Source organism: Zeugodacus cucurbitae, chromosome 3 (genome assembly GCF_028554725.1).
Source record: "Zeugodacus cucurbitae isolate PBARC_wt_2022May chromosome 3, idZeuCucr1.2, whole genome shotgun sequence".
Taxonomy (NCBI): Eukaryota; Metazoa; Arthropoda; class Insecta; order Diptera; family Tephritidae; genus Zeugodacus; species Zeugodacus cucurbitae.
The window spans coordinates 17,811,283-17,836,098 of record NC_071668.1 but is presented as its reverse complement, the minus strand read 5'-3'; the positions used below and the strand labels follow the sequence as shown (position 1 = coordinate 17,836,098).

Here is a 24,816-nt window from a genome sequence, read left to right as displayed (position 1 = left end):
CAATCAGCTGTAATGTTAAGGTCTTGATTTATATATTGGGTTAAACTATTTATTGCCGTAAGAAAAAAATACAAGATCATCAAGCATCTAGATTGATTGTGGCGAGTACAAAATTGATCGAAATAAAGTACAAATAAATCAGTTAAACATAAGAAAAACAAGTAATAAGTTTTATTTTTTCAATTTTTATTTCAAATAAATTTTAAATAATCTATATTATACAAGCAAATAACAGAATAATTCAAAGAAATACCGCGAATAAAAGATAATTTCATAAAATCAACTCCTTCAAACATAACACAAATAGGATTTTATTTTATTTTTGAGATTTTATAGACCCGACTTAACTAATTTATTTGAGTTTAGGAAAACTATAATATTACAAAAACACAATTTCATATATTTAAAAAGCTTATAAGTCCAAACTAGATAGGGAATGTTAAATTAAAATATTTTATTTCTTTACAATGTCTTTAACGCTTTTATGATTTCTTCTATTAGGATTACTCATCACTTACTTATTTATGATTTTTATTATTTCATTTTTTGTTGCAACAATTTTTATAAAAATATTATTTCATCATTTATAAAAATACAAAATTACGTAGTTAGATTTTTTCCAAAGCTTTTTTTTTTACTGTCATATTATATGCTAATAAACTTATGATAAGTAATATCTTGGTTTTGATTGAGGCCACTTTTACTGCTGGACATTTGGTATATCACATCTTGTTTTTACGCTAAGCTGTGTATAAAAAACTAACTACTAGCTACTATAACTATAACTAATGCCGATCGATGCCCATTGACAATGCAATAAAAACCCTCTTACATTATTATATCTATTTCATATAATGCCGTGATTTAACTTAAACCTATATTAGTACTTAAATTCTTTATTGTTCATGTTCTTTAAGTGTTAAGTTTACGATATAATCATATAGTGAACGTTTCTCTTAAGGCTTTTTGGGGGCAAACATAGCACTGCAGAGCGTGTTAGGCAGAGGTACTACACTAGCACCGTTCGGTTATGCTCTGCAGTGCTATGTCCCAATAACTAACTTCTCTGGTGTATACCATTTCTAGCTTGTAAATAGTAAGTTGTATAACTGTACTTAATATTCTAACGGCATTTTTAAAAATACAAATTCGTATAGAGTTTAAACTGTTAGGCCACATATTGCGCTTACAACACTAAATCGAATTTACAAAACACTTAACTATGTTCTATATAAAAAAAGGCATACAGTAGGACGAAATTTTGGCCACTTCCAAAAATATATAGTATCTATAACTTATCAATACTATTCCTTTACATTCTCACTAACGCCACTAACATTTGTAGCTGTTGTTGTAGTGGCAACACTCTCATTTGTCTCTGATTTCGGCACTATCGTCGCCAACTTGCCATTCGTACGATCCAATAAAGGTGAACTATCGAGCGTTTTGTTGTTTACAACAACATTAGGTAATGGACGATTTTTCAATTCTTCAACACTGGAGAATTTCGTTGTCTTCTTGCCATTTTCACATGTTGTTGGCGTAGATTTGAGATCGACAGAACGCTGACGCGTACAAAGCATCTCGATTGGGTACCAACAGAGCAATATTAAACCGATGCCAAAGCAAACGCAAGCGAATATTTGTCCACCCATAAGTACTTGTGGCAACAACTGTAAATCGGCCGCAAGTTCGGGTGTTATGCGCACCTTTTGCTCGAACCAGATGAGTGGGAAGAAGACGCGTGGCACTTTCTCATACAAACTGGAAGGTAGCGAAGTAATGAATATAAAAAATGTAATTTATAAGTGTAAAAGAGTATACTGACCTTACGCCAGTAATCGGCTCAACAAGCATATTCACTTGAAAACGCGCAGCTACCTCCAGCGCAACACCGGTGCGTGGTTCCAGTATCATGTAGAATTCATGCTTCTCCTTTTCCGGCATCATACCATCGATTTGCTCCGTATAATATGGATCAGCATTGTAGAAATGCGGATAGGACATGAAGACAGGCGAACCAAAACGACAAGAAGAAATATTCATAACACCAGAAGGTACACATTCGCCACCACAGAAACAACTATTCTCGGGATAAAGTGTGCCTGTAAAATAAGTATTTGCTTATAGTTAAACTCAGAAATACAGTTAAATTGCATGTCTATACCGTTATCAATCGAACGTGCGCCACCACTATATTTGAAGCCACGTAAGCCCTCAATCTCTGCGGTTTCTACATAATCCAACGGCACTGTACGACACATATCGGGTGTGAAAAGCGACACGCTACCATTCTCCTTCAAATATGGTGGATGGAATTCACCTGCCGAGCCATTAATTAAACCGCAAGTCGATTGAAAGAAGCCGGTGTGGTGTTTGAAGTTCCATGTATGCATTTTACCGATTTTCGAAATGTCATCAGCGCCAGTGTAAACATTGAAGACTCCAGTCAGATCGGCGCTGCCATTACGCTGTGTTGTAAAGAAACAAAATATTAATAAAATGTTTGCAAAAGTTAAACATGATTTTCAACTCACCGTATAAAACCAACCAAATTTATCGAACGGCACCTCAACGTCCTTACCGAATAGTGGCATGGCACGCGCCATATCCAACATATCATCACTGTAGCCCGTGAAGAGCATCTCATCCACAGTGCGTGTTATAGACATCTCCTGACCATATAACTTCAAGCCCACATCGACCAAATTGCGACGCATGCTGTTCCAACGTTTCGCCTTGCCGGCAGCGGACTGAAGAAAAATATTTTTTTAAATAAAAATATAAAAAAAAGCTATGAAAAAGTAGTATATGCACTCACCAAAGCCACCGCATTCAATGTGACTATCGTATCATCCAAACTACCATTGCTGCCCTCTTGATCAAAATAGAAATCACTCTTTTTGCGATAGGTCACTGAGGCATTTTCCGGATTCCATCTTATATCGACTTTATCTTGTTTCTCTGTGAACCGATAAGGGCCCAACTGCACAAAATTCGGTTTCGTTGTGAGATTTTTGAAATCTTCCGGATTCGTCCAATTAAAGAAGTAAACGTCTAAACTTAAAGCCAATGGTGGATTTTTCCATTTGTCATAGACCTGTGAGTTGGGTCGTAGGGTCATTTCCTAAGAGAGGTGGAGTAGATCAAAAAATTAGAAATTATATTTTGAGGGTTTAGTTCAGTATCAAATAGCTTTATTGTAAATAATAAATGATTCATAGGAAATAAAATCTGTTGACTAATTTAGTACAAAATCTTTCGCCAAGTGTTTCAAAAATGTTTCTGTTTACAAAAACAGCTGTTATAAAAGCTGCTTTGGTCGTCAGTACATTTGTATAAGTTATGAATCATTTCGATGGCATAATTAATAAAAATAATCTCAAGGCACATTTGTTTTGAGAGTAATTGCTTAGTTCACAAGCTTTTCAAAACGTGCACACGTGTCTCAAAGTCTCGTGCGGCATGCTTTATATGGGTTAATAATATCAATTGCTTCGATTGAGAGGTCAATCAAAGATTAAGCGACGAATATTAACGAAAATGCCATTTTTAATCAACGGTCAATGAAGGAAATAGTTTGTCAACAAATTATGAGTTTCTATGGAATTTTTTCTTCAGATATTTGCTTTATAACTATTATATAACAAGTAAGGAAAGGCTATGTTCGGGTGCAACCGAACATTTTATACTCTCGCAACTTATTTAGAGATTTACCTATATTTTCGGTGAAAAATTACCCTTAGGCACTGAGTTCTTCATGTTTGATATCAGAGGCCTTGAAACGTCATGGTTCGATTTTGACAATTTTTCCACAAGAGATGTCACAGCTCAAATATAGTATTTGTGTAAAGTTTTATTTCGCTATCTTTATCGGTTCCTTATGTATACATTATAAAGTGAACGAATCAGAAGGATTCAAAATTGAGTTATATGGTAGGCGTAGTTGTGAACCGATTTCGCCCATTTCCATCAGTGTCATCAGGGTGTCAAGAAAATATTATATACCAAATTTCATTGAAATCGGTCGAGTAGTTCCTGAGATATGGTTTTTGACCCATAAGTGGGCGACGCCACGCCCATTTTCCATTTTGTAAAAAATTCTGAGTGTAGCTTTCATCCGCCATTTCTTATGTGAAATTTAGTGTTTCTGACGTTTTTCGTTAGAGAGTTAACGCACTTTTAGTCATTTTCAACCTAACCTTTGTATGGGAGGTGGGCGTGGTTATTATCCGATTTCTTTCATTTTTGGACTGTATAAGGAAACGGCTAAAAGAAACGACTGCAGAAAGTTTGGTTTATATAGCTTTATTGGTTTGCAAGATATATACAAAAAATCTATTTGGGGGCGGGGTCACGCCCACTTTTCCAAAAAAATTACATTCAAATATGCCTCTCCCTAATGTGATCCTATGTTCCAAATTTTATTTTCATAACTTTATGGCTTAGTTATAGCTCTTTATGTGTTTTTGGTTATCGCCATTTTGTGGGCGTGGCAGTTGTCCGATTCTGCCCATCTTCGAACTTAACCTTCTTATGGTGCCAAGGAACACGAGTTCCAAGTTTCATTAAGATATCTCAATTTTTACTCAAGTTACAGCTTGCACGGACGGACAGACGGACGGACGGACGGACAGACAGACATCCGGATTTGAACTTTACTCGTCACCCTGATCACTTTGGTATTTATAACCCTATATCTAACTCGTTTAGTTTTATGACTTACAAGCAACCGTTATGTGGACAAAACTATAATACTCTCTTAGCAACTTTTGTTGCGAGAGTATAAAAATCAGTTGCATCAAAGATATCTCACCTTTTCCATTATGCTGTTGAAGATTTGCTCCCAAAACATGCCACATAACACGCCGAAGAAGGCCAAACAGAAACCGCAAATGCCAATGATAACTTTGCGATTACTTTGACGCCATCTTTTTAAACTATTTGCTTTTTTGGGCATTTTGAAATATTTTATTTAGCTAATGTTTATTAGATGATATGGAAAAATTAAAAAAAAAAATAAATAAATTTAGTAAACTACTTCGAATTTATTTATTTTTTTATTCCAATCGTTTCGAGATTATGTTGATTTGTAGAAAAATCTGCAAGAAGAAGAAGAAGAACATATTATCAGTAATGTAACAATATAAATGAGCTATATAGAAACTTAAACCTAACCATGCTATTTGGTCAGATGTATACATATGTACAGTTGTGTTCAAAATAATAATAGTGCGTGATATGACTCTATCATTGAAATTGGAAATAAATATATTATGGACAGAGGGATGTGAAGTCGTTCTTTCTGGAGGCACAGGTACACGGCAGTATGTGCATCGTCCACCGAATACCACACTACTATAACAGTAACACATGGATGGTCAAAAATATTGTTTTGGGATTGTCTTTTATTTTTTTATGATGCTGAGCCGAAATATATCATATCTACACTGTTATGCATAAACATGTCTACGTTGATATTGTAAATAGCACAATATTACCTTTTACTGAAAACGAAATTCCTCTGAAATAGGACTTTCAGCAGGAAAATGACCTGAAACATACAAGTCGACCAGCCAAGGATTGATTTCGCATCAAATGGAATAAGGTCATGCCTTGGACTGCGCAATGGTCAAACCTCAATTCCATAGTTAACCTATGGGGTGATATTCAGAAAAGAAATAATTGCGAACTTTGAGTAATAGTGAAGGATTCTTGGGAAGAAATACCTAAAACCCGTTATGAAGGCCTATGCAACTCTATGCCGCGTCCCTGTAAGGCAGTTTTATATAATAGGGACTTTTCGACAAAGTACAAAGTGCGGTTTTATATTAATAAAAGCCATATAATATGTAAAATTATTGTTTCTGTTATGTTCGTACTTAATGTCAACACAGTAAACAAATAGATAAACTTTTTTTTAAGAAATTGAAATATTGACTTCTTAGCACTATTATTATTTTGAACACAGCTGTATGTATGTATATTGATCATAACTGAAAGATTACAAATATGTACCGCTATTCGTATCGTACAGACATTTTCTTTAAATGATTTCAAAGTACTATTTTTTTTTTAGTCACGCCATAAGCTTACAAATATTTTTCTCAGAAGCTCAAATGAACTCCCGGTCTTCTATCTCCGCCCTACTCAAATGTATTTTGGAAGTTTGAAAGACTTTTTTATTAACCTATACAAATGTGAGAGAAGTCTTGTGAGTAACTCAATATGTACATGGGATGCTAATATATTTAATAATATTGCAGTCGAAAATGAAGCAAATTGAAAAAGCTCACGAAACTAGGTCACTTAGCACTTTGACCGCTGATTTCTCTGATTAATTTGACCTAATGCACTGAACTTCTTTAAACACGCAAGCTGGAGCAATCGCATGTCTTTCATCTAGTTCGTGCAATTATCGGTAAACTTAGATCAATTTTAGAGAAATGACAGCTTCTTTTTTCACAAAATTGAGCTTGTTAAGTTAAATAAATATTGTATGAACGTAGATTGCATGCATTAATGAGAGTTTTGGAAGGGATCTAAGAGTGGGGTGATTAAAGCTTATGACTTTATTAATTCTATTAATACTGATTTTTATACTCTCGCAACAAAGTTGCTACGAGAGTATTATAGTTTTGTCCACATAACGGTTGGTTGTAAGTCCTAAAACTAAACGAGTTAGATATAGGGTTATATATATCAAAATGATCAGGGTGACGAGAAAAGTTCAAATCCGGATGTCTGTCTGTCCGTCCGTCCGTGTAAGCTGTAACTTGAGTAAAAATTTAGATATCTTAATGAAACTTGGAAGACGTATTTCTGGGCACCATAAGAAGGTTGCTTTCGAAAATGGGCTAAATCGATCCACTGCCACGCCCACAAAATGGCGAAAACCGAAAACACATAAAGTGCCATAACTAAGCCATAAATAAAGCTATGGAAATAAAATTTGGTATGAAGGATCGCACTATGAAGGGGCATATTTGGATGTAATTTTTTTGTATATATCTCGCAAACCAATTATGCTATATAAACCAAACTTTCTGCAGTCGGTTCTCCTACGTACCCCACCATACACCATGAAAATAGTTGAAATCGGATAATAACCACGCCCACCTCCCATACAAAGGTTAGGTTGAAAATTACTAAAAGTGGGTTATCTCACTAATGAAAAACGTCAGAAACACTAAATTTAACATAAGAAATGGCAGATGGAAGCTGCACTCAAATTTTTTTACAAAATGGAAAATGGGCGTGGCGTCGTCCACTTATGGGTCAAAAACCATATCTCAGGAACTACTCGACCGATTTCAATAAAACTTGGTTTGTAATAGTTTCCTTACATTCCAATGATATGTTGTGAAAATAGGCCAAATCGCTTCACAACCACGCCTACTTCCTATATACCAGAACTTTGAAGACGATCTGAATCGTTTACTTTACAATATATAAAGTAAGCACTAGTGAAGTTATCGGTGCAGAACTTTGCACAAATACTACGTTTATAGTGTGGCAACCCCAAAAAATCGCCAAAATCGGACCATAGGTTTTCAATGCCCCATTTATCGAAGATGAGGACCTCGGTGCTTCTAACCTAATATTAGGGTTTCCAACTTTCTATGGATTTTATACCATATATATTAATATGTTTGTCAAATTGTGTGTTATATTAATAATATTAAATAAATAAATTGCGAGAGTATAAAATGTTCGGTTACACCCTATTATGTACTATTTATATACGAACATTTCATGATTTCTCTCTAGTCTTTTAAACGACCACTAACTGCCAACAAATATGAAAAAATGCAAATATCAAGGGCAGCTCTTCGAAGAGATTTCATTATCCCCAGATATGTTATTTGAAAACCTTGTTTTTTTCTTTCAAAAACCTTTCTTTTTAACTCCCAGTATTCAGGGTTAGATAGCTGTCCTCCTTATAGCATTTATATCTCTAACGTAATCGAATCTAGTCTGGTTCGTAACCATGTCATGTGTATAGCTATGGGGGTTCCCTTACTGCCTTGCTTATCTGAAGATCAAATTAGTAACTTTTGCAAGACTTATTATAGATTATCTTTAACTAAGGATATATATATTCTAAATTATTCAATTTCTATTTTATGACGTTTTCTATTTCAATAATTGATTGAAAGGAGGCTTAGTGTGTACATATAAAACTCATAGGAGACTGCATTATATAGATGATAGACATACCCTTTTCTGAAGCAAGTAAATGTTCTATATATTATTGTTAATACTACCGACTAAACCCCACCCATTAAATTTCTCTTTCGTTCTTCCTTTTCTTATTATACTTAAGTTCATAAATATTGGTATTTTGATATATAGAATATAGTCATATATTTTATTCGATTTGTTTACAATTTCCACGATTTTGCCATAAAATTGCGATTAAAATGCATACATGCGATTTTCAGAGATTATCGCTAGGCACTTGATAAGCTGATAGGTTTTGGGTGCAAATTAATTAAGGCCGATTTAAACAAAAAAAAAAAAAAGAAAACGCAACAAAGTAAGTAAAGTCTATATAAACACACTTTTTTCTTTTTGCATGTTTTATGACAACAACTACAACTAAAACTGCAAACACTCGTTTTAATGCCGATAAGCTAAATTTGATAAAAAATAAGCACCGAATATGACACCTGATACCATAAAATGATAACGGTTTGTTGAACCAAATAAACATGAATGACGAGACAAGCAAATATATAAATAAATATGTAGAGTAAGAGTACTTATATACATACACATATACATATATCTAAATATATATATATATAAATCATTGCAAAAATATGCTCAGCGCCATATCTTATCTAACCCTTCGCATATCCGCATATTATTGATTTGATTGAGACATTCAGCACTACTATCTACTACACTCACCTACAAATATACATACATACATACATACAGACACAAATACATATGTATATATGTATGTATGATAATTATCACCATTTAACGCGTTAAATGACAAATATTTCGTGTAATTGCTGTATTATTGGCATATTTATGCCGTTTACTCGTATCATACATATTTGCTATTGTTGTATCATTTAATTTCTTTCAAATGCAAGTAAAATTTAAATATTTAATGTCTCACGATTGCAACATCATTGGTGGCGCGTCATAAGCGCAACGTAGTGGACGCATATGAGAATCGTAGCCGATACGACACAGCTGCTCGTTTGACATGACGTGATATGTAGATACTATACATACTATATACATATTTACATATCATGTATATATTTGAATGAGCAAGTACATAAGTTCCGTCAATTCGGTTACTTTTTCATATGTTGAAAGATGTGTGAATGCACAGTGGTGGACAATTATGTAGAACCACTTATGGTTTCAAATCCAAGAAAGAGCACCGAAAATAGCTCAAAAGTCTTTATTCTCCGTTAACTATAATTTAAAGATTAAGTTAAAGATTTCGTACGACAAAGCATTCTCTTTATACTTATGTAAAACCGCGGACCTAACCTAAGAATCTAGAAATTATGCAATAGAATTCGTTGAACTTCGATACATTAGGTTAGGTTAAGTTGGGTACGAAGGCTGTTTCCTTAAAAAGAAAACCCATTTAGATTACTAAGAGCAGTCCTTTGTGATACCATGAAATTCAAGCCCCCTCACTAAAATTTAAGAATCGCAAATCGCCCAGAAGCTACCACAAATTTGCAGAGGTTTTTACATCTATATGTTAGATCCAAGGATTTTTTGCCTAGATTTCGCAAAGGCGGGACATTCTAAATGGAAATGTTGGGAAGATTCTATGTTTTTCACTTCCAAGCAGCTTCGGCAGCTAGCATCCGGTAAAATGTTTAGTTTGACTGCGTGAATCACGATGGAACAATGGCCAGTTAGAACTCCTATGACTTGGGAAAGATTGACACTATTTAGGGCGAAGAGTTCCCTCAACCTCTTGCGATTTACTTTGGGGCCAGAATGATAGATACATTAGGTATCTAATGATTTTCTGATATGTCCAACTCTGAAACCGTTATTGATTGTCTCTACTTATAGCCTTTTCACACAGCCAAGTTAATTGATCAATTATAATTTTGATTGAGAAACCAGTTTTTGCGCTTCACACTGCCGACTACTCGATAACCGATCAGCTGTTATACATTTTTATTTTTTGCTTTTCATAAGAAGTTGGTAAGTTTCATCAGCTGATTGCTATTTTTAGCTGCGACATCTACCTTCATGTAGCGTGTAAAACAGCTCGCATACAAAGAACGTATATATTATTACAAATACGATCTTTGTTGCAGAGTTGCATTTCATTTTCAAGTCGATAAAAATTCTAAATCGATCTTAATCAGCGTTTTAATCGAGCAGAGGCCGGCTAATTGATCAATTAGCCGCTTTGTGAAAAGGCTATTACACAATTTTTTCTAAGCTAGTTCACCTCATTCAATCTAACCTAACCTAAAAGTGACCAAACCGTTTCCTATCTTGTGTTCCTAAATGCATGACGACCACTGTAGTTGTATACGCATGTTGCATACATACTTTCAGCGCACTCATATATCATTTATTATTTGATTCAGCACGAAATTGAATATATCAATTGACCCCATGAGCTTCTTTTACACTCCGTGCCACTGCAGGGTCTTTGACATTTTTTCACATCTTATTTGATTCGCACGTTATGATCGCTTGTATGTAAGTGTGTAGCTCATTTTATGCGCTCGACGCACTCGTTTATTGGGCAGAGTGTGTAGTTGACATTTAATAAATGTTTTAATTAAATACTGAACTTTGACTCTTCGACTTTTTGGCATTTATGCCGGCAGATGTATGTAGTTGGACGAATTTGTGTGAAAGTTGTGTAATTTTTAAGGGATATATGCAAAAATGTATGTATGTATATATTTTAAGAATTTTGGAAAATTAAAAAATAGTTTTGAATCATAAAAATTCTGGTGATTGATTTTGAGCGATTATATTATAATTCTAATTTTTTTTTTATTTTTTTAAACTGTACTAAATAAAAAATAAAACATAAAATTAAGAATTTGGCTCTCTATAAACGAGCTTTTCTGTTTTGTAATAGCAATTCAAAATCAAATTGTTTTCACCCAAGAACTCCAGCCCCAGGAAAACTCCAATTTCACTTACTTCTCATATTCATTCACCCACAACACAATATATCGCCCACATAAAATATAGTAATTACCGATGTGATAACTGTCAATGTACATTTACAAATGGTATAATAGTATACTATGTATTCATACGTAATCCTATACATGCTACGTGTGGCGATTGCATCTTGCTGTGAATTTGCATGAGAGTATGAAGTATGAGTATAAAGTAAAAAAAAAAGAAAATACAAACAGAATCAGCACCACCTACATTTTACTATTACCTCTACAATTTACTATCATTTGTATGTTAATAAAAGCCCATGTAATTCACGCGAAGAGTATTATGGAAGGAGGGGAGCAGAGGAGATCAGCTTACTTAAAGTAAACAATTCTTTTAGTCTTCGTCGGCATGTTTAAAAACTTTGTGCTCTCATATTTGATTGGTTCCTTCTATTTTTTAGAATTTTCGGGAATACCCCACGTTTGGATCATATGTACAAATATAATATAATAAGCTTGTTTAATTATGTTCTTTAACCTTTAATCTGTGGCTCTTTACGTTGTGGGATATTTTATGCAAATTACATAAATTCATATATGTGGGTACTCGGATGAATGAGATTGACATTTACTCACTAATTGAGCAACAAAAGTGACCTTTGGCAAACGAGATTGTTCGAATAAAGGGTGTTTAAATATAAATGTACCCATCATATAGCCTTAAGTTAAAAACAAGTAAGGAAGGGCTAAGTTCGGGTGTAACCGAACATTTTATACTCTCGCAATTTATTTATTTAACTTAATTATATTATATAATACACAATTTGACACATATATTCGTCATATATATTTTATAAAGTCCATTGAAAGTTGGAAACCATAATATTAGGTTAGAAGCACCGAGGTCCTCGTGTTCGATATATGGGACCTTAAAAACTTATGGTCCGATTTCGTCGATTTTTAGAATGGGGCTGCCACACTATTAACATAGTATTTGTGCAAAGTGCTGCACCGATATCTTCACTAGTGCTTACTTTATATATTGTAAAGTAAACGATTCAGATCGTCTTCAAAGTTCTGGTATATAGGAAGTAGGCGTGGTTGTGAAGCGATTTGACCTATTTTCACAACATATCATTGGGATGTAAGGAAACTATTACAAACCAAGTTTCATTGAAATCGGTCGAGTAGTTCGTTTTTCGTTAGTGAGTTAACTCACTTTTAGTAATTTTCAACCTAACCTTTGTATGGGAGGTGGGCGTGGTTATTATCCGATTTCAACTATTTTCATGGTGGGTGGTAGGGTACGTAAGAGAATCGACTGCAGAAAGTTTGGTTTATATAGCTCTATTGGTTTGCGAGTGCCACGCCCACTTCCTCAAAAAAATTACATCCAAATATGTCCCTTCATAGTGCGATCCTTCATACCAAATTTTATTTCCATAGCTTTATTTATGGCACTTTATGTGTTTTCGATATTCGCCATTTTGTGGGCGTGGCTGTGGTCCGATTTTGCTCATTTTCGAAAGCAACCTTCCTATGGTGCCAAAAAATAAGTGTGCCAAGTTTCATCAAGATATCTTAATTTTTACACAAGTTACAGCTTGCACAGAGGGACGGACGGACGGACCGACAGACATTCGGATTTGAACTCCACTCTTCATCCTGATCACTTTGGTATATATAACCCTATATCTAACTCGTTTAGTTTTGGGTGTTACAAACAACCGTTATGTGAACAAAACTATAATAAATTAATCTTACTCTCCCATCAACATTTCAACAAAGGCCACCGGTTTTGACACTTGTAGATTTCACATTTAGTGGTAAAGCTTTTCTCCCAAAGCTGAGGCTCAAGCATATAAAACCCTAATTTTGTACTTCGCGTAGAATCTATAGAACTATTTTTCAGATTGTCTGTATTCTAATATATTTCTTTAGCTCTCACCAATAATTTTTTTTTTAAGTAAAGTTTTGGGTAACTCAGCTAACACATCAACCTGTCCCAATCGAATCTCCCTATGTAAGCTTAATATGCTGACAACACAAAGATCATTTTGCGCTCGCCCACATAGTTTGTGACAATATTTAATTAGTCGCATCATTGGGCAACAACACGCATGTGCCGTTGAGTGCGATATAGCAACTAGTTAGTTCTGGAAGCTCATAAATCTACAATTGCTTATTAAATTTGTACGAGTTATGTGATCTTAGCAGATAATAATTGATCGTTAAAGTAATGTGATATTTCAAACACATTAATTTGTGTTTACTATATTTTTTTATAATTTCCCCACATACATACACCTATACCGAACTGTACATATGTATGTAAAACAATAAAATTCAATTGACCATGCGAAGAGAGTGTGTCAAACTATATATTTGCATGTTGTCTTGCTGGGGAAGATTTCGAAAGCAATAGTCGATAATTTCAATAGTTAATAATAAGTGACAATCTGTCAATTTATTATAATTTTATCTACCAACTGGAATTGAAGATATGTATGTATTTCGAATGCAAATATATCATTAAGCTTGAAGGCATTAATTATGGTTTGCAATTTATTTAAATATATATTAGCTGTATTATATAATAAACAAAATAGCGCCAAAATGACTTCATCTAATGAATATTCATTTTTTATTTTAGCTAGTTTAATAACTAGTATAATTGGCAGGGAGCGCCAACCACATTTAATTTGAAAAAAACATTATATTATATAGTTAACTTTTAAATTTAATTTTTTTGGGAGGTTTGGCCAATTCACTGTATTTGTTATTATACTTAAAAAAATGGTAATAATATTAAAAGTTATGGGTGGTTGGGGCGTATAAGTGATATTGATTGCGAGAATTGTTGATCGGCATTTAAAAACTGGACTTAAAATACTCAATAATATATATACATACTCTTTATCATATTTACCGATATATACGGTATAAAGCCCACTGGAAGTTTGATAATCCGAATATAAGGAATATAATGTGTATGGGAACAAGGAAAAGTTCTGCCCATATTTTAACCATTTTTGGCACAGATACACACTATTATGTTCGATATTCGGGGCATTGTAAAGTTATAGTCCGATTTCAACAATTCTTCCACAAATAAAGCCACAGATGATATACAGAACTTGTGTAAAAATTTATTTTGCTATCTTCATCGGTATGTTTTATTATAAAGTGAAGGAATCTGATGGAATTCAATATTGGAAAGTAGTATTGGTTGTAAACTGATTCCATCCGTGTTATCAGGGTGTCGAGAAAGTATTATGTACCGAATTTCATTGAAATCGGTTGAGTAGTTTTTGAGATATGCGTTTTGACCCATAAGTATGCGATGCCACGCCCATTTTCCTTTTTTTTAATCTGAGTGCAGCTCTCCTCTGTAATTTCTTCTGTAAAATTTAGCACGTTTAGTAATTTTCAACATAACCTTTGTATGGGAGGTGGGCGTGGTTATTATCCGATTATATAAGTTTTTATGGTGTGTAATGGCGTACGTAAGGGAAATGATTGCGGAATGTTTGGTTTATATAGTATTATTGGTTTGCGAGATATTCACAAAAAACTTATTTAGGGGCGGGGCTACGCCCACTTAAAAAAATTACAACCAGATAGGCCTCCTCCTTTTAGGATCCTTTGTACCAAATTTTTTTAGGTTTTCTCCTTTCTGTGGGCGTGGCAATGGTCCGATTTCGCCCATTTTCAACAGCAACCCTACGTTACCAAGGAACATATGTACCGTCCAGATATCTTAATTTTTACTTAAGTTATCCGTTGCACGGACGGTCGGACGGACTGGTGTTAACTCTTCTCGTCATCCTGCAAATATTTTGACTACAACAAGCTATCGGTTTTAAGTCAATTTCTCACAAGGTTTGCAATTAATTTAAAAATTACACACTGACCATTGGTCAGCTGAAGACTGTCACTGAGTTTGATGTAACGAAAATCCCTTATGAAGCTGAAATGTGTTGCCAAAACAAAGCTCAAGTTGAATATACTTTTTATGAGTTTCGGGCCATTTCGGATTGATTTATACAAATATTTAAAGAAAGATTAATTCAACATAAATCTATAAAAGATTACATACGTTATCCCTCGTCTACTTTTCCATGTTGCAGATTCCAATGTGATTTTACGCATTATTTTTTGTGGTTCAAGGGTAGTTTTTTCATATTTTCACTGTTCAATTCATCTAAGACATACACTGTGATATCTTACAACTACAACGCAAAAGCCGAAACAAAGGCGACCTACTTTCTTTGCAGATTTGTAGATTTCTAGTAAGCGTTATCTACCCCTAAAAATGCCAATGACTCAGTGACTCGGTGGTGAAATAAAGAATGCCTGAAGCGAGATATGTACATAGATACATTGAGAAAAACCCCAATGCATTCCATACAATTTCAAAAATATATAAATAATCATACATAAAAGTATGTCAGCTGTAAGCTTATAGGTACCATTCGTGTAAATATATATTAATAGATATATATATGTAGATATGCAACTACTTGCGTCGCACTCAGATTTAGCTCAAACTAATTTCAGCCAATTCACTTGAAATTCGACATTTTTCAGCAATTCACCGATGAGGGCACACACTACAACAATGTATCCATAATATTGATATATAAGTATATGTATGTATGTACATAAGTTCGAAAAATATATATATGTACATTTTTGTGGTTTGTTGCTTATTACTATAAATGCACATACAAATAAGTGTTTACATATTTATGTATGAATTTTTGTAGATTTGTGTTTTCTACAAACTCGCACGTGAATAAAAACAATTAGTGCCGGCAAATAGTTGCATCATTTTTGCCAATGACATTTAGTGCAAGTTTTTCATGTGTAAAAACCCTGTAGGAAAAATATGGATTTTTATAAATGAAAAACTTAAGCTTTTAATTAATATTGAATTATGATTTTTTTATTGAAATTTTTTATTTTACTTAAAAATTACAATAAAAAATTATTAGAAAAAATAAAACAAAATTTAAATTTAAAAAATAATAATTTTTTTAAAATAATTTTTCTTCAATTTTACAAATTACTTTTCGCATTTTTCTAGGTCAGTCCTGCAAATATTGACGTATCAATTTCAATATAATCATCGAAATAAATACTCAGCTATATACCAAATTATTTAAGGGGCTATTCCAGTATAACCCATGAAAAATTAGGCGATTTTCGTGAATTTTTTTTAAATAAAGTACTCGATCGAATGTTTTGAAGTTTTTTGGACATATGTAATAAGATAAGATTTTCAGCTATGTATATTTTAAGATAGAAAAAAAATATTGTAAACTAACGAAGTTACATGCTGTCGTCGGAGGTTCCAAAAAAAAAACAAGATGCCTAACTGCTGGCATGATTCCGGCCGAATAAATTGAAACAAAAAAATTCAAAACGGTTGGTTATTAAAGTTGAATTTATTTCCTATACAATGATCTACGATTTTTGAAAAATATCAAAAATTAACAAAATGGTGTGGTTCTGAAAAATATGTCGTTTTTTAGATAAAAAAATGGTCCATTTTTAAATGCCAAATTGACAATTTTCAACAAATGAAAAATATCACCAATGATCGCAGGTCATTCAAGAATACTCAGTTTAAATTTAAAGTCGATCGGCCAAAATCTCATTGAGTTATGATGTCAGCAAATTTGAAAAATGCGGTTTCGAGAAAAACGCGTTTAACGCGGCTTGTACGTGCGAGCGGTCGCTCTTTCGCCACTCAAAAACTATTCAAGATAACCCCTTACCGCTTTCACAGCATATTTTTGAAAGTATAAACTATCGAATAAGCAAAAATCGAATAAGAAAAATCGATTTTTTTAAATATCACACTGGTATAGTCACTTTATGAGTTCACTTGTACTGTTATTTTTCTTTGACTAACCTATAATTTTATTATATTTTCCAGGTTTGAAATTATTGCATATAGAATATTCAAACTATCAACTGGTAAGTAAAAATTTCTATTATAATATATTGTGATTTAAAAATCCCAAAGTTATATTTGCAACATACTTTTCTTTTACACTATACTATTTTTGAAATTCGAAGCTCCCGCTTATAAACTCAAATTTTGGAGAAACAGTTATAATTCTTACTGTAAAATTATTAAAAACATTCCAAAATTGGTTTAGAAGAATTTATAGTCGAGCATATATCCGAATTTGATCGGTTCAGTAGATCAGTCAATATAACTGATATTATTATAAATAATTTTTTTCTCTGGTAATACTTATCTTCCAAAATTAATGATTTTTATTGCTGACAGTGTAAAATTTCTCTATAATGCCGTTAAAACACATCTGCCTTTTCACACAGCCAACATAATTGATCAATTATAATTTTGATTGAGAAACCAGTTTTTGCGCTTCACACTGCCGACTACTCGATAACCGATCAGCTGTTATATATTTTTGTTTTTGCTTTTCATAAGAAGTTGGTAAGTTTCATCAGCTTGTAGCGTGAACTACAACTCGCAGACAAAGAACGTATATATGATTACAAATACGGTCTTTGTCGCCGAGTTGCATTTAAATTTCAAATCGAATAAAATACAATTAAAAAATAATGTATATTTTTTTTTATGGTTAATCGATCTTAATCAGCGTTTTAATCGAGTAGAGTCCGGTTAATTGATCAATTAGCTCCTGTGTGAAAATGCTATTACATTTGCCCTAACCTATGCTGTGTATCTACTTCGGACTTCCATTTTATGAACAGTATTTCCTCGCGGGGTCTCACTGCTGGCGGCGCTCGCTTGCTAGCTTGCCGCCAATTTGAAGGTCAATGCTTTGGCGCATAGCGTCAAACAATCAACGGCGCTGTGGCGATGACAGTGTATGAAGGCGTTGCAACTTAATTGCTTTTATTTTTAATTTTTTGCATAAATTCGTGGAAAACTATTAGATTAGTTGAATGCATTTCACTTATGGTAGTCGATGCTATGCAAGCAGTACTATTGTAAACATACATACATGTATTATGTATGGATATGTGTGACGCATAACAGTCTTTCGCTGTAAATTGTGAAATTGTGAATAATGTGAAAAACCAATTTACAAAATAATTAGCAAATTTACAATGTTTTCACAATAAAATATAAAATACTCGGATTTTGATAGACTCCCAATGACTATTTGTTATTGAAAGATATTTCATTTGAAAAGCTGCACTGCATCACACAATGACTGACATATGCATTGGCATATAGACTGGCATATTTCATAGAAAATTTAATGAAAATTTGAAAGACCTTAGAGTGACTATTTTTATCGAATATTTCTGTGATATTTTCTTAACTGAAGAAAAAATATTTGCACATATTGTGGGAAGGGCTAAGAGATTAAAGATCAACTTTGTATATACTTTGTTAATTACATATAAACTATTTTTAAGACCTCGTCATTAATAAATACATTATCCTTAATATACTTTTGATAATCAATATTGCTAAACTGTAGTCATAAAAAATAGAATATTACTTAAAAAATTGTTAACACCCCATTGCTAAAATACGCTCTCAGAGACCAACAACAATACAATAAATGCGCTCAGTTAAACTTTTTGCGTTATCTCTCTTTCAGCATATTCCGTTAGGTCATTGACCTAGTCGCTAAAATATAGTATTGCCGAAGTAGACGTTTGTTTGTTAGACGCTTTTTGGCTAAACAATTTGGTTTGTAATATTGTTTACAGTCGTCGAATTAGTTTTGAAGTCAATATAAGAGTATTTTAAATATTCTGCTAATTATTGTTGCGAATTATAAACATCAAACTCATAGTAATGTGTCTCGAACTAATTGCAGTAACTCCAAAAAAAATCTACATATTTTCTCTATTAATTTATATAATTATTATACATTTTTTATAAAAAGAAAACAATTTAATAAACTATTGTTGCTATTCAATAACTAAATATGTATCTATTTCATAACACTTCTCCTCCTACTAAGCATTTAAATGTATTTCATTGCATCAAACAACTATGAGTCGCTTCCTTATTTTAGTTAGAAAATTAGCAATTTAAACATGTTTGTCTACTCATTTAGCCATTCGCGATTCTTAATTTATGGCAAAAATAAAAAAAAAATTGCTAAAGTTTTTAAACGTTGAGTCTAGACCGTAGACCAATTAATCAAGCAAAAAAAAGTTTTTGTTAAAATCTTTGCCGGTTTTGCTGCTACATCTGCCAACTTTCAATATCTGTGCATACAAAGGATAGTAGTAGTAGATAGTAGTGATTAGGTATATGTATAATTTTTCTTTATTTTTTTATTTAATTAATTGAATATATATTATAAAATAGCACGAACTGCTAAAAAACTCTTTTGTGATAAATTTGTTTAATATTTTATAAAATGGTTCTTGAAGTTTGCAATTCCTAAAGTTGTCGAAAAAAACCTAAAAATTAAAAGATTAATTGTCAGCTAAGAGAAAAGTATATGAAACTATGAAACTTACTGTTTAGTCGTTAGATAGAAATTGATATTGAGGAAAGCACCACGACCAGTGCTCTATTGTGCCCTCTCCAAGTCTGCAGCGACTCGGTCTTATGGACCAGTACCCTGAAAAATTCCAGAATAGTATTAGGACTAAGGGAGACGATGTGCCCCTCTCCTCTCCTGCTTCTGTGAAGCGCTGCACATTCCAGTAGTAAGTGCAGGTGAGTTTCATCCTCCATGTCACAGAAGCGAAAGGTCCGCGACGAGACCAAGCCCATATTATTAAGGTGTTTCCTGAGCTTACCGTGGCCCGCCATATATACCCTCCAATACGCTTAGTTTACATCTTGAGAGCTTTATTAAGCACTTGAATCTTTTGGCGTTATAACCTCCCAATAGGCCTTTTGACTGACGCAATCCAGCTGACTGGCGCCAATGCTCCTTCCTAACTCTTTTTTCCTCTGCCCGGAACCTATGCCGGATAGTGTGGGGACCCACTGACAGAAAGGGTTCTGTCCCAGTCGGTATAGTTGCAGCAGCTGTACGAGCAAGCTCGTCTACAATTTCGTTCCCTTCTATCCCTTTATGTCCCGGCACCCAGATGAGGTGAACTTTATCGCACGTTGATAGATAATTAAGCCTATCCATGCACTCTCTAACCAAGCGGGACTTCGTTTGGTTTCGTATGAGGAAAGCGCTTTTAGAGCCGCTTGGCTATCGCTCATGATGGCAATTCTCTCGTTGGATTTTTATTTCAGCGCACCGGTATATTGCATAAACTTCAGCCTGGAAGATGCTAGGAAAAGCACCCAGTGGCACAGAAAGTTTAGTGGGAGGGCCTGTTATTCCCGCACCTATGCCTTCAGACGTCTTGGAACCGTCAGTGTACCAATGCAGCGAGTTGCTTTTCCATAAAGCCTCAAAGGCCTGACTGTTCCAGTTGTCTATTTTGCCTAGGGTGAACGTGAATCTCCTTGTAAAATTTGTTTCTCTGATGGTATCATCTCTAGGAAGGAGTGATATCTACTGTTTAGTCAATAGGTCAATGGCCAAGTATAATTGACTCCTCTTATTTCAAGAAGTTGCGCTGTTGCGTTGTACATAGATCCACCTTTTCTAACAAACAAGATAAAGTTTTTTTTCTAAAATTATTCTGGTCAAAATCGACTATAAGTAAGCTCACACCATTCCCCCATTCCCATTCACATTCCAAAGCCACAAACTCAGACACCCTTAACACGTTGCCTGTCATGTCGTACGTTTTCGTGCGACACATGAAAATTCACGGAGTGTTCGACAGGGGTTGTTCGGCATTATACTTTGTCTAGCATCTTAATAAAGTAAAATAATAGAATAAAATACAAACATAAAATAAAAGAGATAACAATAAAGAACCGTGAAGCACATTTTCGTACCATTTGCTCAGTGCCACGTCGGAAAAAATCGCTAAAATAAAAAACCTTTAAAACTCGTAATAAGCGGCAAATCCTTTCGGAAACATTCAAAAATTAAATATATTCCCGATTTACAATAGTTTATAACATAAAACGTGCTTGGCACCCGGAGAAGGTTTTCGTCAAAACCGCTTGGAGGGCAATGTGTTAATAGAGAGCAATGCGCGGCATAAGGTTTTAACCTGGACGTTACACATTCAAGAAATCCTCACACTTTTTTACTTCCACACTCGAACTTAAAAGGCGTCTTGCTTCAAGCAGCCTACATCATGGCTTTCAATTTATGTCAATTTTGACAATTAGTGTGATCAACTTGAAAGCAAGTTCTTGCTCGTGTAACGGCAGCGTAAGATAGAGTCTTCACTGATTTTTTCTCAAATAACCAATAGCTAGAGTATCAGGAGTATTATGTTATAGTTGCTGATGCGTCATCAGAAAAAAATATTTTTTTGAGAATGTTCCTGTGTTGAAAGTGCTTAGAAAGTTATAAATAAGAGTACGCTAAAGTTAAGTGAAGTCGACTGTACTATTCTCAAACAATTCTATATCATTTTATGGCATTAATTGAAAAATGTCCACAAACTTTTTAGAAAACAACTTGAAAACTATGAATTTTTATGAAGAGGAAGCTAGGGAGAAAATATTTTTCATTGAAATATTTGCACGTTACGTTATATTATTTCAAAATAATACCGTTACTTGATAGCTTAAATATCGTATTCCTACGAAATATCTTCTCGATCCTTATTACGAAGTAACGAAAAGGAATGAGATGAGATTACTATATATTTTTCTCCTTTCAGAACCAACAATTAGTTGAAATAAATTAATTAAACATTCACTTTCATCTGATTTTTCAACAAAAAATGCAAAATTCTAATATACATAAAGGGTGATTTTTTAAGAGCTTGATAACTTTTAAAAAAAAAAAAACGCATAAAATTTGCAAAATCTCATCGGTTCTTTATTTGAAACGTTAGATTGGTTCATGACATTTACTTTTTGAAGATAATTTCATTTAAATGTTGACCGCGGCTGCGTCTTAGGTGGTCCATTCGGAAAGTCCAATTTTGGGCAACTTTTTCGAGCATTTCGGCCGGAATAGCCCGAATTTCTTCGGAAATGTTGTCTTCCAAAGCTGGAATAGTTGCTGGCTTATTTCTGTAGACTTTAGACTTGACGTAGCCCCACAAAAAATAGTCTAAAGGCGTTAAATCGCATGATCTTGGTGGCCAACTTACGGGTCCATTTCTTGAGATGAATTGTTCTCCGAAGTTTTCCCTCAAAATGGCCATAGAATCGCGAGCTGTGTGGCATGTAGCGCCATCTTGTTGAAACCACATGTCAACCAAGTTCAGTTCTTCCATTTTTGGCAACAAAAAGTTTGTTAGCATCGAACGATAGCGATCGCCATTCACCGTAACGTTGCGTCCAACAGCATCTTTGAAAAAATACGGTCCAATGATTCCACCAGCGTACAAACCACACCAAACAGTGCATTTTTCGGGATGCATGGGCAGTTCTTGAACGGCTTCTGGTTGCTCTTCACCCCAAATGCGGCAATTTTGCTTATTTACGTAGCCATTCAACCAGAAATGAGCCTCATCGCTGAACAAAATTTGTCGATAAAAAAGCGGATTTTCTGCCAACTTTTCTAGGGCCCATTCACTGAAAATTCGACGTTGTGGCAGATCGTTCGGCTTCAGTTCTTGCACGAGCTGTATTTTATACGGTTTTACACCAAGATCTTTGCGTAAAATCTTCCATGTGGTCGAATAACACAAACCCAATTGCTGCGAACGGCGACGAATCGACATTTCACGGTCTTCAGCCACACTCTCAGAAACAGACGCAATATTCTCTTCTGTACGCACTGTACGCATTCGTGTGGTTGGTTTAATGTCCAATAAAGTAAACTGAGTGCGAAACTTGGTCACAATCGCATTAATTGTTTGCTCACTTGGTCGATTATGTAGACCATAAATCGGACGTAAAGCGCGAAACACATTTCGAACCGAACACTGATTTTGGTAATAAAATTCAATGATTTGCAAGCGTTGCTCGTTAGTAAGTCTATTCATGATGAAATGTCAAAGCATACTGAGCATCTTTCTCTTTGACACCATGTCTGAAATCCCACGTGATCTGTCAAATACTAATGCATGAAAATCCTAACCTCAAAAAAATCACCCGTTATTTCATAATAATCCTTCATGTTACTCATACGCCCAGCCGTCCTCATATTAACTAAACACATGTATAACTTATTACGCATTAGAATTCCGAAAAAAAAAAAATTGTTCTGGAAAATAATTTATTATTATGTCTGTGATAAACAAGTATTATTTTCATAGAAATAATTTTCCGCTTAAAAGTTTATTTTGAAAAGCAATTAAAATAAACCATATGTGCACATGGTCAATTTAACTTGCTCCGAATGCGGTGAATAATGCAGATAAACGTCGATAAACTGCAAGTTTGTAATATTCTAACTGCACATATTACTATTTGATAGTATATGTAGGCAAACCAAATGCTCAATCAGTATTAATTACATTGCGCACAACATATGTCTGTACATATGTTTTCCTGTTGATTTTCATATCAAATGTCCATGTAATGTGAGGACTGTAAGCGATACGTTGATTAATGTATTCGTACATTGACATATGGAGTATGCAAAAAAATGTAGGCAAGTAGAAAAAAGCAAATAAAGGAAACAATAACTCATAAACCGCATGATAAAGACACCTATATACAGTACATGTATGTATGTATTTATTTTTATAAAGCGCTTTGTGCAAATTGTAGTCTGTTTTCTAATGCTCATAATTATTTTATTGTATTTGTAATCAGTAGCACTTGTAGAACAAACCGATGTATCAGAAATATGCATTTACGTTGCAACTGCTACTGGAAGATTTGTGTTTTCTGAAGCTTTAAAATTTGATTGATCGTTTGAATCGCTTTAATGTAATTGCAAATTAGTGTTATGCTAAATAAAAGCGTTGAATAATATAATGACAAATCTGACAGGCGTGTCTTTGGACTGTAACCAGTTTTATTGTGCATATTTTACTAAATTTTTTTATTGTTAGTACTTATGTATAAACAAATGAAGTACTTGCCGTCATAAATAACGCGGTACTTACATTGTGTTTCAAGTGGTTTTGTGCTTGTTGCACGATGCAAAGCAATTATTTGTTATTATTTGCATTAATTAAAATTCAAAATTATATAAATATAGACATATTGTATGAAATGAGTAATATGCCTACAATGGCGAGAAAAAAAATGCACTTTAATTAAGGAGGTATTATAACAGATATGAGATATATGGAGAATGTAATTTTTATTTATTTTTTTTAACCACTTTCAACTTTGTTACACTGTTGAGTAAAAAAATAGCAGTGTTAAAAAAATAATTTAAATTCTTTAAAATAACAGAACATTCTAATTATTCAATACAGAAGTAATAAATGTTGTCTATGCAATCTGAATTAAATCATGGAACTTGACAACTATTTATTTGCCTATACTAAATACTAGCTATATTTTTCTAGATTGAAAATAATTTCAAATAATTAAACAAGAATTAATATTTTTCCAAAATTTTAAGTTATTTTGTTATAAAAACACAAATAATTTTTTAGGTTGTCTAAAGCTAATTTTTTATTATTTCATTCGAAAATATGGTTGCCAAAAATCTCCGCTAAAACCTCCCTGAGGACTCGAAATAGATATCACAGA

The 24,816-nt window shown here is 33.7% G+C and overlaps 1 protein-coding gene across 1 annotated transcript in view; it reads right to left on the bottom strand.

Moving 5' to 3' along the window:
• Window positions 1-557: 557 nt before the first annotated feature.
• Window positions 558-24,816, bottom strand: part of LOC105215064 (protein peste) — a 34,924-nt gene continuing 10,665 nt past the window's right edge. Inside the window, exons 2-7 of the mRNA XM_011188814.3 lie at window positions 4,817-5,102; window positions 2,822-3,127; window positions 2,538-2,753; window positions 2,168-2,471; window positions 1,829-2,105; window positions 558-1,764 (exon numbers count right to left, since the gene is read on the bottom strand). Of these exons, the coding sequence (XP_011187116.1) occupies window positions 1,305-1,764; window positions 1,829-2,105; window positions 2,168-2,471; window positions 2,538-2,753; window positions 2,822-3,127; window positions 4,817-4,960 (1,707 nt within the window). The 5' untranslated portion in view covers window positions 4,961-5,102 and the 3' untranslated portion in view covers window positions 558-1,304. The remainder of the gene's footprint in view (window positions 1,765-1,828; window positions 2,106-2,167; window positions 2,472-2,537; window positions 2,754-2,821; window positions 3,128-4,816; window positions 5,103-24,816) is intronic.